Source organism: Ovis canadensis, chromosome 3 (assembly GCF_042477335.2).
Source record: "Ovis canadensis isolate MfBH-ARS-UI-01 breed Bighorn chromosome 3, ARS-UI_OviCan_v2, whole genome shotgun sequence".
In the NCBI taxonomy this organism is placed as follows: Eukaryota; Metazoa; Chordata; class Mammalia; order Artiodactyla; family Bovidae; genus Ovis; species Ovis canadensis.
The window spans coordinates 34,199,242-34,213,530 of NC_091247.1; the positions used below are offsets into that span (position 1 = coordinate 34,199,242).

The 14,289-nt window shown below is 57.3% G+C and overlaps 1 protein-coding gene across 2 annotated transcripts; it reads left to right on the forward strand.

Annotated features, from left to right (window-relative positions):
* The first annotated feature begins 6,017 nt into the window (after window positions 1-6,017).
* Window positions 6,018-14,040, forward strand: EMILIN1 (elastin microfibril interfacer 1). Of its 2 annotated transcripts, none has more exons than XM_069582841.1 (8): window positions 6,018-6,691; window positions 7,634-7,759; window positions 8,201-8,427; window positions 9,750-11,669; window positions 12,058-12,174; window positions 12,553-12,570; window positions 12,710-12,847; window positions 13,268-14,040. In XM_069582841.1, exons 1-8 carry the CDS (start codon window positions 6,522-6,524, stop codon window positions 13,603-13,605), a joined length of 3,054 nt encoding a protein of 1,017 aa, XP_069438942.1. In that variant the 5' UTR covers window positions 6,018-6,521; the 3' UTR covers window positions 13,606-14,040. The 2 variants fall into 2 exon arrangements, with proteins under 2 accessions (XP_069438942.1, XP_069438941.1); XM_069582840.1 differs by having other exon boundaries at window positions 6,072-6,691; window positions 7,610-7,759.
* The last annotated feature ends 249 nt before the right edge of the window (window positions 14,041-14,289 follow it).

The window sequence follows — 14,289 nt, forward strand, 5'->3', positions numbered from 1 at the left end:
AGAATGAGGGTCTGGGTCTTAAGGGATTACACATGTTATGCTTTGCATCTCCTGGAAACTTAAAGCAGATCCAAGTGCAGCCAAACATTTAGATCTACTGTTGAAACAGCTAGATCCTAGAAAGTACACTTTCTAGACTGTAAAGAACACGAGGGAAGACCTTGGAAGTGCTTCAACTTCTCAAGGCTCTCCTAAAAAACCAGCTGACCTGGGTGCAAAGTAAACTCCCCTCTGGAGCTGAAGGGGGCCTTCAAGGTCATTTTATGAGGCAGGAAACTGGAGCCCAGAAGGTAATTGATTTGACCAAATTTCTACAAATGGCTAAAGACAGTGTCCCCTGATTCCTGCTCCTCTGTTCCATACTCCCTGTCAGATAGTGGACTCAATAGATTGGCATAGGGTCAGGGACAAGCGGAATAGGATTTGTTTTTTAGAATCATCCAGAAATGTCCTTCACCTCCCAGAACTTCCTGTGCCTAGTTCAGCAAGTCTTAATCAGCCTTGAATGGGTCACTTGGCCTAGTGCCTGGAGGAACTTTTTAACCAAGTTAAAACTGGTCTCCAGGGACTTCCCTGGTGGTCCAGTGGTAAAGAATCTGCCTGCCCGTGCAGGGGACACGGGTTCAGTCCCTGGTCTGGTAACATTTCACATGCTGCAGGGCAACTAAGCCTGTGTGCCGCAGTTACTGAGCCCATGTGCTGCAACTACTGAAGCCCGCACACCTGGAACCCGTGCTCCACAACCTTAAGAAGCTACCACAACGAGAAACCCTCATACCACAGCAAAGAGTAGCCCCTGCTCACCTCAACTAGAGAAAGCCCGAGTGCAGCAACAAAGATCCAGTGCAGCCAAAACTACCTAAATAAAATAAGAATGGTCTCTAGGACTAAGCTGTGCATGCGTCCTAAGTCACTTTGCTGCTAAGTCGCTTCAGTCGTGTCTGACTCTTGGCTACTCCATGGACTGCAGCCCACCTGGCTCCTCCATCTATGGGATTTCCCAGGCAAGAGTACTGGAGTGGGGTGCCATTTCCTTCTCCAATGCATGAAAGTGAAAAGTGAAAGTGAAGTCGCTCAGTCGTGTCCGACTCTTCGAGACTCCATGGACTGCAGCCCACCAGGCTCCTCCATCCATGGGATTCTCCAGGCAAGAGTACTGGATTGGGGTGCCATTGCCTTCTCCCTGTTTGAGATGCTATGGACAGTAGCCCACCAGGCTCCTCTGTCCATGGGATTCTCCAGGCAAGAATACTGGAGTGGGTTGCCATGCCCTCCTCCAGGAGATCTTCCTGACCCAGGGATCAAACCCACATCTCTTATGTCTCCTGCATTGACAGGCGGGTTCTTTACCGCTAGCACCACCTGGGAAGCCTAGGACTAAGCTGCTGCTACTGCTGCTGCTAAGTTGCTTCAGTCGTGTCCAACTCTGTGCAACCCCATAGACGGCAGCCCACCAGGCTTCCCCATCCCTGGGATTCTCCAGGCAAGAACTCTGGAGTGGGTTGCCATTTCCTTCTCCAATGGGTGAAAGTGAAGTCGCTCAGTCGTGTCCGACTCTAGCGACCCCATGGACTGCAGCCTACCAGGTTCCTCCGTCCATGGAATTTTCCAGGCAGAAGTACTGGAGTGGGGTGTCATTGCCTTCTCCGAGGACTAAGCTAGGGACTAACAAATCCTGAAAAAATCTTGGGTGAAAAAGCATGAGGGAAGTGAGTCAGGTGAAGCCTTATCCTGGGGGGCACTAGGGGAGAGAGAGGATTGGGGTGGGGGGCAAAGAGTGGGGCAATGTGGAGCTTAGTCTCTGTGATTAATGTGACATTTTCAAGAAGTCACGGTCAGGATTAGGCTCAGGAGTGAAAAAAAGCAACAAGACCTGGAAAAGGGGACTGGGTTCTGAGTCCAGGGAGGTTGGCTCCTAAATATGACACCTGTGGGAAGGATTGGAAGGAAAAGGTAAGTGTGTGTATTTGTGCTGGAATGGACCTTTGCCTAAGAGTCCCCACAAGCTGGAATTCCCCTCTGGGTTTGTATGACCCAAGGCCTGGTTCATATTATTCCCCCTTTTTTCCTCCCACTATTCAGCCTTCGGACAGAGGGCGGTAGCCATAAAACACTCCTTACTGCCCATGCCCCTGTTTGTCCTGGCCCCGATGTAGGAGCTTACTGCTGTCAGTGATGGTTGACTGAATGAGTTAGTCCCCTGCTGTAGCCAAGATTTCCTATTGGCACTAGACCTTTGGCAGTTTCCTATCTTGGAGTGGTTATAAAATAGACCTTGTCCTACTGCCCCAGGGACGCTTAGCCTTTTTTGGTCTCAAGAATTCTCTTGCCAGTCTCTGGAAATTTATGGCTGCCTATCAATACCACTGCTGCCACCACTGCCTTCCCTGAAAACTTAGTCTCCAGTGCAGCCTGCTTGTCCAACACCTCAGGCCTCTCCAGTGAACCCAGGAATTATCTCCCCCCCACAGCCGGCAGTGAACCAGGAGCCACTGATTTCTTTGAGATCTCATAAACATTCATGTCAGTCCCTAGATTTTGGCTCCTAATTACAGGACTAAACAAAATGCAACCTACTGCCATTATATCTCATAGCCAGCATTTTTAACTTGACGCACTTAAGATACAACAGATTTTTTAACTTGAGGGGTCAGTCAAAGGAATGGGTGACAACTGGGTGGTGACGAGATGGCTAGGCTGACTTCAGGTTGCCAGAGGCTGCTGGAGGGGAAGCAAGTTGGCTTCCTACCGGGCCAGAGTCAGGGCCTAGAACTTATGCAGAGAGCAGGGACAAAGCCGCAGCCTTCCAGGGAAAGCGACTTTGAAATCAGGACCTTCCAAGATCATTTCCTTCAAGTCTGCTAGGTTTGAGCCCCTCACCTCTAAGGAACATCCACAGATTTCCATTTCTAATGGTTCCTGTGTTTGCTTTCACCATCACGTCTTTTTGGCAACATTTCTGCCAGTCCTCAGGATCATATTCTGGGCCATAGGACCCCAGGGGTGCATCATTCAGAGTCACGTTGACATGGTGGCACCCATTCTCATGTATGTGCTAAGTCTCTTCAGTCATGTCCAACTCTTTGCAACCTTTTGGACTGTAGCACACCAGGCTCCTCTGTCCATGAGATTGTCCAGGCAAGAATATTGGAGGGTTGCCATGCCCTCCTCTAGGGGATCTTCCCCACCCTGGGATCGAACCGTGTCTCTTATGTCTCTTGCATTGGCAGATGGGTTCTTTACCACCAGCACCACCTGGGAAGCCCTACCCATTCTCATAGTTTCCAACTATTGCCCTGCAAATGATTCTCAGAATCAAGACCCACTTTGCTAACCATCTCCTTTGGATGTTTATTTCCATCAAGATGTGTTGTTGTTGTTCAGTTGCCCAGTCATGTCTGACTCTTTGCGATCCAATGGACTGCAGCATGCCAGGCCTCCCTGTCTCTCACCCCCAGAGTTTGCTTAAGTTCATGTTCATTGCATCAGTGATGCTGGCCAGCCATCTCATCCTCTGAAGCCCCCTTCTCCTCCTGCCCTCGATCTTTCCCAGCATCAGGGACTTTTCCAATGAGTTGTCTGTTCACATCAGATGACCAAAATACTGGAGCTTCAGCTTCAGCATCAGTCCTTCCATTGACTATTCAGGGTTGATCTCCCTTAAGATTGACTGGTTTGATCTTGCTATCCAAGGTACTTTCAGGAGTCTTCAGCACCACAGTTGCTGCTGCTGCTAAGTCACTTCAGTCATGTCCGACTCTGTGCAACCCCATAGACGGCAGCCCACCAGGCTCCCCCATCCCTGGGATTCTACAGGCAAGAACACGAGTGGGTTGCCATTTCCTTCTCCAGTGCATGAAAATAAAAAGTGAAAGTGAAGTCGCTCAGTTGTGTCCAACTCTTAGCGACCCCTTGGACTGCAGCCCATCAGGCTCCTCCGTCCATGGGATTTTCCAGGCAACAGTACTGGAATGGGCTGCCTAACCACAGCATCACAGTTCAGTGTGGTGCTCAGCACCACAGTTCAAAGGCATCGATTCTTTGGTGTTCTGCCTTCATTACAGTCCAGCTCTCACAACCATACATGACCACTGGGAAGATCACTGGTTACTTTCCTCTTAAACTTGGAATGCCCAAACTAAGATCATCTTTCTTCCTTTCAAACCAGCTCCTCTTCTCAACTTTCCCATCCTGGCTCAAACCTTGGAATCTTCTCCCTTAATCTGGTCCCTCATCCCCCAGGCACTCACCAAGCAGCCACAGCCTGCTCTCCCAGGTTGGCATCACTTTGCAACGTAGAATTTGGAAGGGACCTGAGATGACAGACAACAGACCCACAGTGGAGTCAGGGGATTCTTTCAAAGTGATAACACTATGTAGAGAAGCTGGAACCTGCTTTCTTGTGCTCTCACACCCAGTCCATTGCTCTTGCCGAGAATATCTTCTTTCTGTGTCCGTATTCACCCCCATACTAAAAACTTATAACCCAAGCTCTTAACCAGTCTTCTCAGGCTCTCTCTGATTTTTTCCACAATTGACTTTCTGACACAGAGAAGAGCTAACACTTATGTAGCATTTACCACATGTCAGGCACTATTCCAAATGCTTTACATGGATTAACTGAATCATCACAAAACGAAGAAGGAGGAGAGTACTATGATTCCCATGTTACAGATGAGGAAACTGAGACAGACCGCTTTTGCCAACCTGAAGTCTCTCCCCTCCCCTTGTCTCTGGTTCACTTTTCCCTCCAACACGAATCAGGTTCTCTTTCTTCCAACAGCTCTTCTCTGACTCCCCGCAGCAGTCAGCTGTCTTTCTCCTCCTCTTAACCGGAGCGCAGCATCCATCTGTCTGGCCCCCTGGCCTTCTGTCCGTCCGGCCTGTGTTCATTCTCTCTTGTGTCCTGTCCACCAACAGGACCAGCTGCTCCTTACTGAGTCCTTCATGGGCCTTTGCTCCCTGGGCACCTCGTCAGCACCCACACCCCGCACTCTCGCCTGATTTCAGTTTAGTACTTCTGCCTCTGTCTCCCAAGTGGCCCACTACGCAGGGAGACCTGGACAGAACCCAATGCTGAGGGCCAGATGGTGAGGGGGGCCAGCTGACAGATTCGGACATCTCACGAGGAGCCTACCAGACAGGCTGGTGGTTGAGTCAACTTCCTTGCCTGCCTCAGAGGCTATCAGACTTGGTTCTGGGGTAGGGAGTGACTTCCTTTAGGCTAAACAGATAGGGCCCAACTCATCTCCCTGCCTCCCCTCCCCCACTCATGGCTTTCACCAAGACAAGCCTGACGCCCATGATCACTTGGCCTTTGGAGAATGAAGTCTTCCTCCTCCTGCCCATGTCCTCTCCATGCTTGACAGAAGTTGCTCTCCATTGCCGGACTTCTTTCTTCCTCTGGCTTCTCTGAATTTCCTGCCAGCCTCAGTGGAGTCCTCATTTTGCTCCCTGGTCCAGTAGCTTTTGCTCCTCTCCTCCTCTTTCCTCCCAAGCTACTGACCTGGGTACTATTTAGATTCTAATCTGAGCTATGCTCTTGATTTGCAGTGTTACCTTGGACAAGTTACTTTCCCACTCTGGGCCTCAGTTGTCACATCTATAAAAGGAGGCAGCTGGACTAGATGGTGAGTGGCAGTTCTGCTGAGCCCCTGCAAGTTCATTCTCCCTTTTACGGCTCTCCTCTCCACCTCTCCTAGGGCTCCTCTCCCGGGAGGGGGGAGGCGGGGGTCCTGCCCTGGCCCCAGGAGAGCTGTGGTTCCAGCTCCCGTTCCCTGTCTAAGTGACCAGCCCTGAGCCTCCTCCCCAGCTCTGGCCCCGGCTCCGCTCCATGTGGCCTGTCTGAGAGGCTGGACCCAAGCCCGGCGGCAACTCCACATTTCTCTGTTTTTCCTTTTTTTTTCTCTCTCTCTTTCCCGGAGTTAACAAGAAGCAGATGTGGCGCACGATGGTTGGAGAGGTGGGGGGAGGAAGGGGGAGGCTGGACCGCCAGCCAGACAGGGGGGGAAGGGTGGGGAGTGAGGGAGAGAGAGGCGGGAGGCCAGGGCCCGCCCCACAGCCACTCTTGCGCCTCTGAGCAGCCACAGGGGCAAAGCCCTGTCACCCCCAGGATCTGGTCACTGGGGAAAACCGACAGTGGAGACCAGAGGAGGGCCAGATGGAGCGAGGGGGTGGAGGCCCAGGAGGCAGCATCTGAGAGGGCCAGGGACCAGGCGCAGGAGGCTGGGCTGTGTGTAGGGGGGGCACAGAGAACAAACTCCCCTCAGAAGTGGAGAAGAGGAGAGCGGAAGGAATCGAAGGAGGGACAGACAGGAGCCTGAGGAGGAAAGAGGAGGGGGAGAGGGGTCAGGCCAGGCAGCCAAGGAGGAGGTGTGTGGCTGGGGGCTGCCGGCAGGAAGCTGGGGACAGGACCTGCTGTCCCTCAGAGCAGCGGCATCCCCCCCACCCTCGCTCCAGGCAGAGGCGCCAGTGGTCAGGCCAGGATGTGCCTCTGAGGGCCGCCGCAGAGCGCCCCCACCATGGCCCCCGGAACCCTCTGGAGCTGCTACCTCTGCTGCCTGCTGACCACCGCCGTGGGGGCAGCCAGCTACCCGCCTCGCGGCTACAGCCTCTACACTGGGAGTGGCGGGGCCCTCAGCTCTGGGGGCACCCAGGCCCAGAGTGCCCCCCGACCTGCCAGCCGCCACAGGTAGGAGTCTGGGTCTTAGCCCAATGCTGGAGGTAGGCGGGAGGGTGGGTGTCCTGGCCCCTGCCCCGGGTACGTTCTTCTGAGCTGTCCACTAGGGCAAAGGAAGGGGTAAGAGGAAACCCAGCCACCAGGTGGCTCTTCACATGCCCGCCTTCCTTCAGGGCCCCCTGGAGTAGATAGGCACCCCCCTACCCCATCTAACCTCAGGAGTAATCACTTCCACGTTAGGTGCCCAGGGAAGCTATCCTGAGGGCCACGGGCCAGGCCTTCCTGTCACTGCCAGCCCACACCAGCCTGGGAGTCTCGGCAGACCTTTCATCCCATGCTAGGGCCCCCTCAGCCCCATGCAGAAACCCACGCTTTCCACATCACTTCTCTGCTCCTTTCCTTTCTCCAGCGGACACGGAGTGGAGGCCGGTCGGGGGTGGGGGAGTGGGGGGCCAAGAGTGTAGAACTGAAAGCCCCAGGGCGGGCAGGGCTCATCAATGGCTTATTCTCTCCTTAACCCTGAGCTGGACCCCTGCCTGCTCTGACCACTCCCCTGAAGGGTGAGGAGAAGCCAGGGGTTCACCAGGGAACCTGGCCAGCCAGCTCACACAGGCCACGCCAAGCTGGGGGTTGAGACAGAAAGGGACATGAATGAATGCGTGAATTCAGATGCTCCCCAGGCAGCCCAGCCATGAGGATCAACATCCCGTAGTTGTGGTTTTGCTTTCTGGGCCTCCTGTTCCCATCTTGAAAAGTCTTTATTGCCTCCTACTACACGGGAAGGCGTGGGGGGTGGGGTGGGGTGAGGAGCTGTCCCTGCCAAAGCCCTAGCTCCCCCTGGTCCTCAGAGGCCCTTCATCTTGTGACCCTCCCTCAGCCCCTCTGGTAGCCCCTAGGCCTCCCCACGGAATGTGTGTCTCTGGCCCTCAGACCCAGGTGGGATTGTGCCTGCAGGAACTGGTGTGCCTATGTGGTGACCCGGACAGTGAGCTGTGTCCTTGAGGATGGAGTGGAGACATTCGTCAAGCCCGACTACCAGCCCTGTGGCTGGGGCCAGCCCCAGTGTTCCCGCAGCATCATGTGAGGATGGGTACTTGGTGGGGGCGGGGCCAGGGCTGCCAACCTGGGGGATTTGTACAAAGCAGGTAGCCAGGGGCAGGACCAGGGGCTTCGCTGAGAGCCATTTGAGGAGATGCTGAGGCAACTCTTTGGCTGGTGGGATACTGAGGGCACACTCACTTGGACCACCCTGCCAGCCTTGGGAATGTGTCTTCTGGGCCTGGCCACATTCAAGGAGAGGAGTTCAAAGCTCCAGCACAGAACAAGGGGAGGAAGAACAGGGATTGGCCTTCGGCCAACTGGCTGACAACTGTCAACTGAGCAAGGCCACATGCTGGCCAGTAAGGGGGACCCAGCCTGAGGGACAGACCTAGCCCACGAACAGCGGCCCATCTCTGAGGACAGGGGCCAGCATCACTGATGGTGCAGAAGGAGTAAGGGGCCTCCCTCTGCCTCTCCCAGGTACCGCAGCTTCCTCCGCCCTCGCTACCGCGTGGCCTACAAAACGGTGACAGATATGGAATGGAGGTGCTGCCAGGGGTACGGGGGCGATGACTGTGCAGAGGGCCCTGCCCCGGCGCTGGGCTCCGCACCCACCACCCCGCGGCCCCGGCCCCAGCCCCAGCCGGCCCGCCCCAACCTCTCCGGCTCCAGTGCGGGCAGCCATCTGAGTGGACTGGGAGGGGAAGGTGAGTATGGGAGTTGCTGGGGAGAGGAATGGGGACAATGCTGGGGAAAAGCATGGAGCCAGGCTGCTATGGGGAGACCCCTGCTCCAGGTCAGGGCTGGGGGCCGAGGAGTGGAGGAGTGCACAGAACAAAAGATAGTTAATGAGATCCCTGAGGTCCCTTTCCACACTTGAGAGCAAGAGACCGAGAGAATGTCTGTGTGGGGGTTGTGTGTATGTGTGTGTGAGTGTGTGAGAGAAGAGAGATTGAGTGAGACCCAGAGAAAAGGAAGGCAGAGAAAGAGAATGTGCTCGCACACGCCCACGTGTGGCCGAGATACTTCCTAGTTGGGAACAGCTGCGGGAGGAACGGGGAATTCCTTGGACAAGCTTGGTCCAAGGGGATAGACACTTGGGACTACAAGTCCTAGCATGCACTGCAGCTGACTACAGGTCCCAGGTGCCCCAGTGGCCTCTAGAGACTGCAGGTCCCAGAATGCAGCAGTCCCCGTTGCCCAGCACTGCAGATGTGTTGTGTTGCCTGCCAGGGAGATAGCCGTGCTGTAATTATGGAAACAGGAACTGCTGGCTGACTCTTCCAACACCCAGCCAGATCCCCTGCAGCTTGCCTCAGAGTTGTGTTTGTCCCTGTGGTGGTGTGGAGAGGGGCCTCCCACATTCACATTTCACTCACCCTGCGGAAGCGATGTATTGTCAGTTCCTTTTTTTCAGCTGCAGAAACAGTTTCCATAAAGTTAGGAGGCATTCTGGATGACAGAACCATATTAAACTTGTAATCCATGGCCTAGTTAATTAACCTCTCTGGCCCTCTATCTCCCAGTCTATCAAATGGGAAAAGCTAATGGGCTTCCCTGGTGGCTCAGATGGTAAAGAATCTGCCTGCAAGGAGGGAGACCTGGGTTTGATTCCTGGTTTGGGAAGGAAGGAATGAGGAGGAGGAAATGGCAACCCACTCCAGTATTCTTGCCTAGAGAATCCCATGCAGAGTAGTCTGGCGAGCTACAGTCCATGGGGTCGCAAAGAGTTAGACATGATTGAGCGACTAAAACACACAATGGTATTTGTGCAATGCAGTTGTAAAGGGGAAGGAGCCATGGTGCATATTTGACTTAGAGGCATTCAGTGAATGGAGTTTCTTTCCATCTTTTCTTTTTTGGGGTTTTGTTTTGCTTTCTCTTTCCTTCCATCTTTTCTTGCCCAGGTCACCCAGCTAAGGAATGGCCAAATCAGCTGGGACTCTGCCCTTTCGCTGGAGCTGGGGAGAGAAGGTCCCTAGGAGGTAGGGACCAGCCCCTCAGCCTTATCCCTCCCCTTCTCTGCCAGGTCCTGGGGAGTCCGAGAAGGTCCAGCAGCTGGAAGAGCAGGTGCAGAGCCTGACAAAGGAGCTTCAGGGCCTTCGGGGTGTCCTGCAGGGACTGAGCGGGCGCCTGACCGAAGACGTCCAGAGGGCCGTGGAGACGGCCTTTAATGGGAGGCAACAACCGGCAGATGCAGCAGCCCGCCCGGGTGTGCACGAAACCCTCAGTGAGATCCAGCAGCAGCTGCAGCTCCTGGACAACCGCGTCTCCACCCATGACCAGGAGCTGGGCCATCTGAACAACCATCACAGTGGCGGCGGCAGCAGCAGGGCTCCGGACCCCACCCCGGCCCCTCCTGGCCACAGTGAGGAGCTGCTGCGGGAGCTGGAGCAGCGGCTGCAGGAGTCGTGCTCTGTGTGCCTGGCAGGGCTGGATGGCTTTCGACGGCAGCAGCAGCAAGACAGGGAGCGGCTTCGAGCGCTGGAGAAGCTACTGGCCTCCGTGGAGGAGCGGCAGCGTCACCTCTCGGGGCAGGCCCTGGGCCGCTGGGCCCCTCAGGAATGCTGCCCTCCAGAGCTGGGCCGGCGACTGGCCGAGCTGGAGAGGAGGCTGGACGTTGTGGCTGGCTCGGTGACAGTGCTGAGCGGGCGGCGAGGCACCCACCTGGGAGGAGCATCTGGGCAGGGGGGCCACCCGCCAGGCTACACCAGCTTAGCATCCCGCCTCTCCCGCCTGGAGGACCGATTCAACTCTACCTTGGGCCCCTCGGAGGAACAGGAGGAGGGCTGGCCGGGGCGTCTTGGGGGGCTGGGCCACTGGCTACCTGCTGCCCGGGGCAAACTAGAGAAGCTAGAGGGGCGGCTGACCAATGTGAGCGGAGAGCTAGGGGGGCGGCTGAGTCAGCTGGAAGAGCAGGTGGCAGGGGCAGTGCAGGCATGTGGGCAGCTCTGCTCTGGGGCCCCTGGGGAGCAGGACTCCCAGGGCAGGGAGATCCTCAGTGCCCTGGAGCACAGGGTGCTGGACAATGAGGGGCAGCTGAGGCTGGTGGGCTCAGACCTGCACAAGCTGGGAGCAGCTGGGGAGGCCCAGCAGGCTGCGCTGGAGCAACTGCAAGGGGCGGTGGGCCTGCTCCATGGTCGTGTCGATGCCCTGGGCGAGACGGCTGCAGAGTTTGCACTGCAGCTGAATCTCACAGCTGCACGGCTGGGCCAACTGGAGGGGCTGCTGCAGGCCCGTGGGGAGGAGGATTGTGGTGCCTGCGGAGGTGTACAAGAGGAACTCGGCCGCCTGCGGGATGGCGTGGAGCGCTGCTCCTGCCCGCTGTTACCTCCCCGGGGCCCTGGGGCCGGCCCTGGGGTCGGGGGACCAAGCCGTGGGCCGCTGGATGGCTTCAGTGTGTTCGGGGGCAGCTCAGGCTCAGCCCTCCAGGCCCTGCAAGGAGAGCTCTCTGAGGTCATTCTCACCTTCAGCTCCCTCAATGACTCGCTGCATGAGCTGCAGACCACCGTGGAGGGCCAGGGTGCTGATCTGGCTGACCTGGGAGCCACCAAGGACCGCATCATCTCTGAGATCAATAGACTGCAACAGGAGGCCACAGAGCACGCCACAGAGAGTGAGGAGCGCTTCCGAGGCCTGGAGGAGGGACAGGCACAGGCCGGCCAGTGCCCCAGCCTAGAGGGGCGATTGGGCCGCCTGGAGGGAGTCTGTGAGAGGCTGGACACGGTGGCCGGGGGACTGCAGGGCCTGCGTGAAGGCCTTTCCAGACATGTGGCTGGGCTCTGGGCTGGGCTACGGGAAACAAACAGCACCAGCCAGACACAGGCAGCCTTGCTGGAGAAGCTGCTAGAGGGGCAGGCCGGGCTGGGCAAGCGGCTGGGTGCCCTTAATAGCTCCCTGCTGCTGCTGGAGGACCAGCTTCACCAGTTCAGCCTAAAGGACCTCACCGGTGAGCGGGCAAGACGAGGCGCGGGGGCGGTGGGGGGGGGGCTGGCGGGTAGGACCTTTTTCAAGTCTTCTCTTTCCCCTCCCCTGACCCTACAACAGCCTAGCCTTAATCTCGTTTACTTGCTCTTTACCTTGCTCTGCATGAATTGCATAACCATCGCTGTCCCAGGGCTTGGCTTGTCCACAAGAGATGACCCAAGGTCCCAGCTCCCCACCCTCCTTGATGGCTCAAACAGGCCTGTGGGTGGAGGTGGGGTGCTGCTCTGCTGCCTAGGTACCCAGCATGGGCAGCAAGGGGCCCCATCACCCTGTCCCTGGATCTACCACCTTCCTTGTCTTTTGGAAACTCGTTTTTATGGCTCTCCTTCAACCCAGTTTTGTCACCGTAGGGCCTGCAGGTGAGGCTGGGCCACCAGGGCCTCCTGGGATGCAGGGACCCCCTGGCCCTGCTGGGCCTCCAGGACCTCCAGGCAAGGATGGACAAAAGGGGCCTATGGGGCCACCAGGTGAGCGGGCTGAGAAACTTGCTGCAGCCAGGGCTGCCACCCCCCTGGGCAGCCCTGGGCTTGACATTCTACTCTGAACTTGACAGAGAAGGGGGAAAAGGGTGAGGAACTGGGGCTCCTACATGGCTGACATTGACTAGGAAAGTAACTAGGAGATAGGATAGTCAGTGTGCTGGCCAGTTGACTATGGGTGGCCTCCCTGCTGTGTTGAAGACTGTGGCTGAGTCTACAAGGTTGAAAAAAATAGATCCCATCTGTCTTCCCCATTTCTGCTTTGGGGGACTGCATAGCGCCTGGCACAGTGGGAAAGCAGGTGTTTGCTGAGTGACTCAGCGAGAGCTGCCCTAGTTCTCACTGCTCCCTTTTCTCTCCCCACAGGTCCCCAAGGTGAACAGGGTAAGTTCCCCTCATTCAGTGCTGGCGGGAGGGGACCCGAACCAGGATTTGGAGGATGGAGGGCCTCAGGCAGCCCTGGGGGGTGGAGAATAAGGGGGCTGCACTGAGCATCCACTCTGACACCCTCCCCCCACCCCAGGACCCGAGGGGGCACCAGCAGCCTCCGTGCCCCGGGTAGCCTTTTCAGCTGCCCTGAGCTTGCCCAGGTCTGAACCAGGCACGGTGCCCTTCGACAGAGTCCTGCTCAACGATGGGGGCTACTACGATCCAGAGACTGGTGAGCCTGGAAGCAGGCAACTGGGCACTGGGGGGATTGGGGAGGCTGTGCGATGATATGTCCCCATTCTTTCCCTTTCAGACAAGCTGGATCCTTTCTCTGGTTTAGGGAAACCCTGTTCTCTCCTTCATTTATCCCTTCTCACCACAACTTGGATTGAGGGGTTGGTGGGGAGGGGAAGAGCCTATCCTTCCACAGCTCTTTCTGGGGGGCTGCTATTGCCCAGGCACTCCTCAAGTGCTGGGGATGCGGAAATGAACAAAAACACCGACTCCCCTGCCGTCTGTGGAGCTCAGGTCCTGGTAGCAGAGGTAGAAAAGACCCAGAGGGTCCCTCCGTAGTACAGTTCTGGAAGGGCTCCCGGACGCCTTCCCGGCCCCTGCCACCTGTTCCCCTCCTCACTGTCTCTCTTGTCCGCAGGCGTGTTCACGGCGCCACTGGCAGGGCGCTACTTGCTGAGCGCGGTGCTCACGGGGCACCGGCACGAGAAGGTGGAGGCCGTGCTGTCCCGCTCCAACCTGGGCGTGGCTCGCATAGACTCCGGTGGCTACGAGCCCGAGGGCCTGGAGAATAAGCCGGTGGCCGAGAGCCAGCCCAGCCCGGGCGCCCTAGGCGTGTTCAGCCTCATCCTGCCGCTGCAGGTCGGGGACACGGTCTGCATCGACCTGGTCATGGGGCAGCTGGCGCACTCGGAGGAACCGCTCACCATTTTCAGCGGAGCCCTGCTCTACGAAGACCTGGAGCTCGAACAGGCGTAGACGGCGGGGTGGGGAAGAGCGGGGGTTGCGGGGGCGGGGGGGGGGGACCGGGTCCCACCGGCCGAAGTGTCTACGCAGCCAAACAGCCAGCCAGGGGCCGGGCTCCCCGGGGTCGCGCCTGGGACGCGGCGCCGACCCCCAGGGAGCCGCAGCAGAAGCGCCCCGAGCCGAGTGGCGTCCTCCCCATGGTTGGAGTGCACCGAGTTGGGAACTCTGGGGTCCCCTCGTCCAGACCGTTGGCCTGATCGCCGTCCCTGCAGGACCCGGACTGCGGAGGGGCCCATCCTGGCACCCTCTGCTCCCCCAACTGGCCTCCAGGCCGAGTCCCTCGGCTCCAGGGCTCTCTCGAGGGGGCTCCGGCCCCCACTGCCATACTAAACTATTCAGGAATAAAGACACTTGGTTTTTCTAAAAAAAACAAAAACTAAAACTAAACAAGCCGTCTGCTCTACTATGTGTTCATGGGTCGACAGGAGTACACAGGGGAAGGGGTGAGGGAGCCCCTGACCAGATTCGCTCCCTCAGCTCCGACCGGAGGAGCTCTGCCTGCACCTGCTCTGGACCCGCGAGCGCTAAGCACGTCCCCCGCTTAGAGCCCCAGCCAGGCCTTCCTCCTGATCGCACCCTTTCCGCCCGAGTCCGCCAGAGGGCGCCGAGACCCGCGACCTCGGCGCCGCTGGGCGG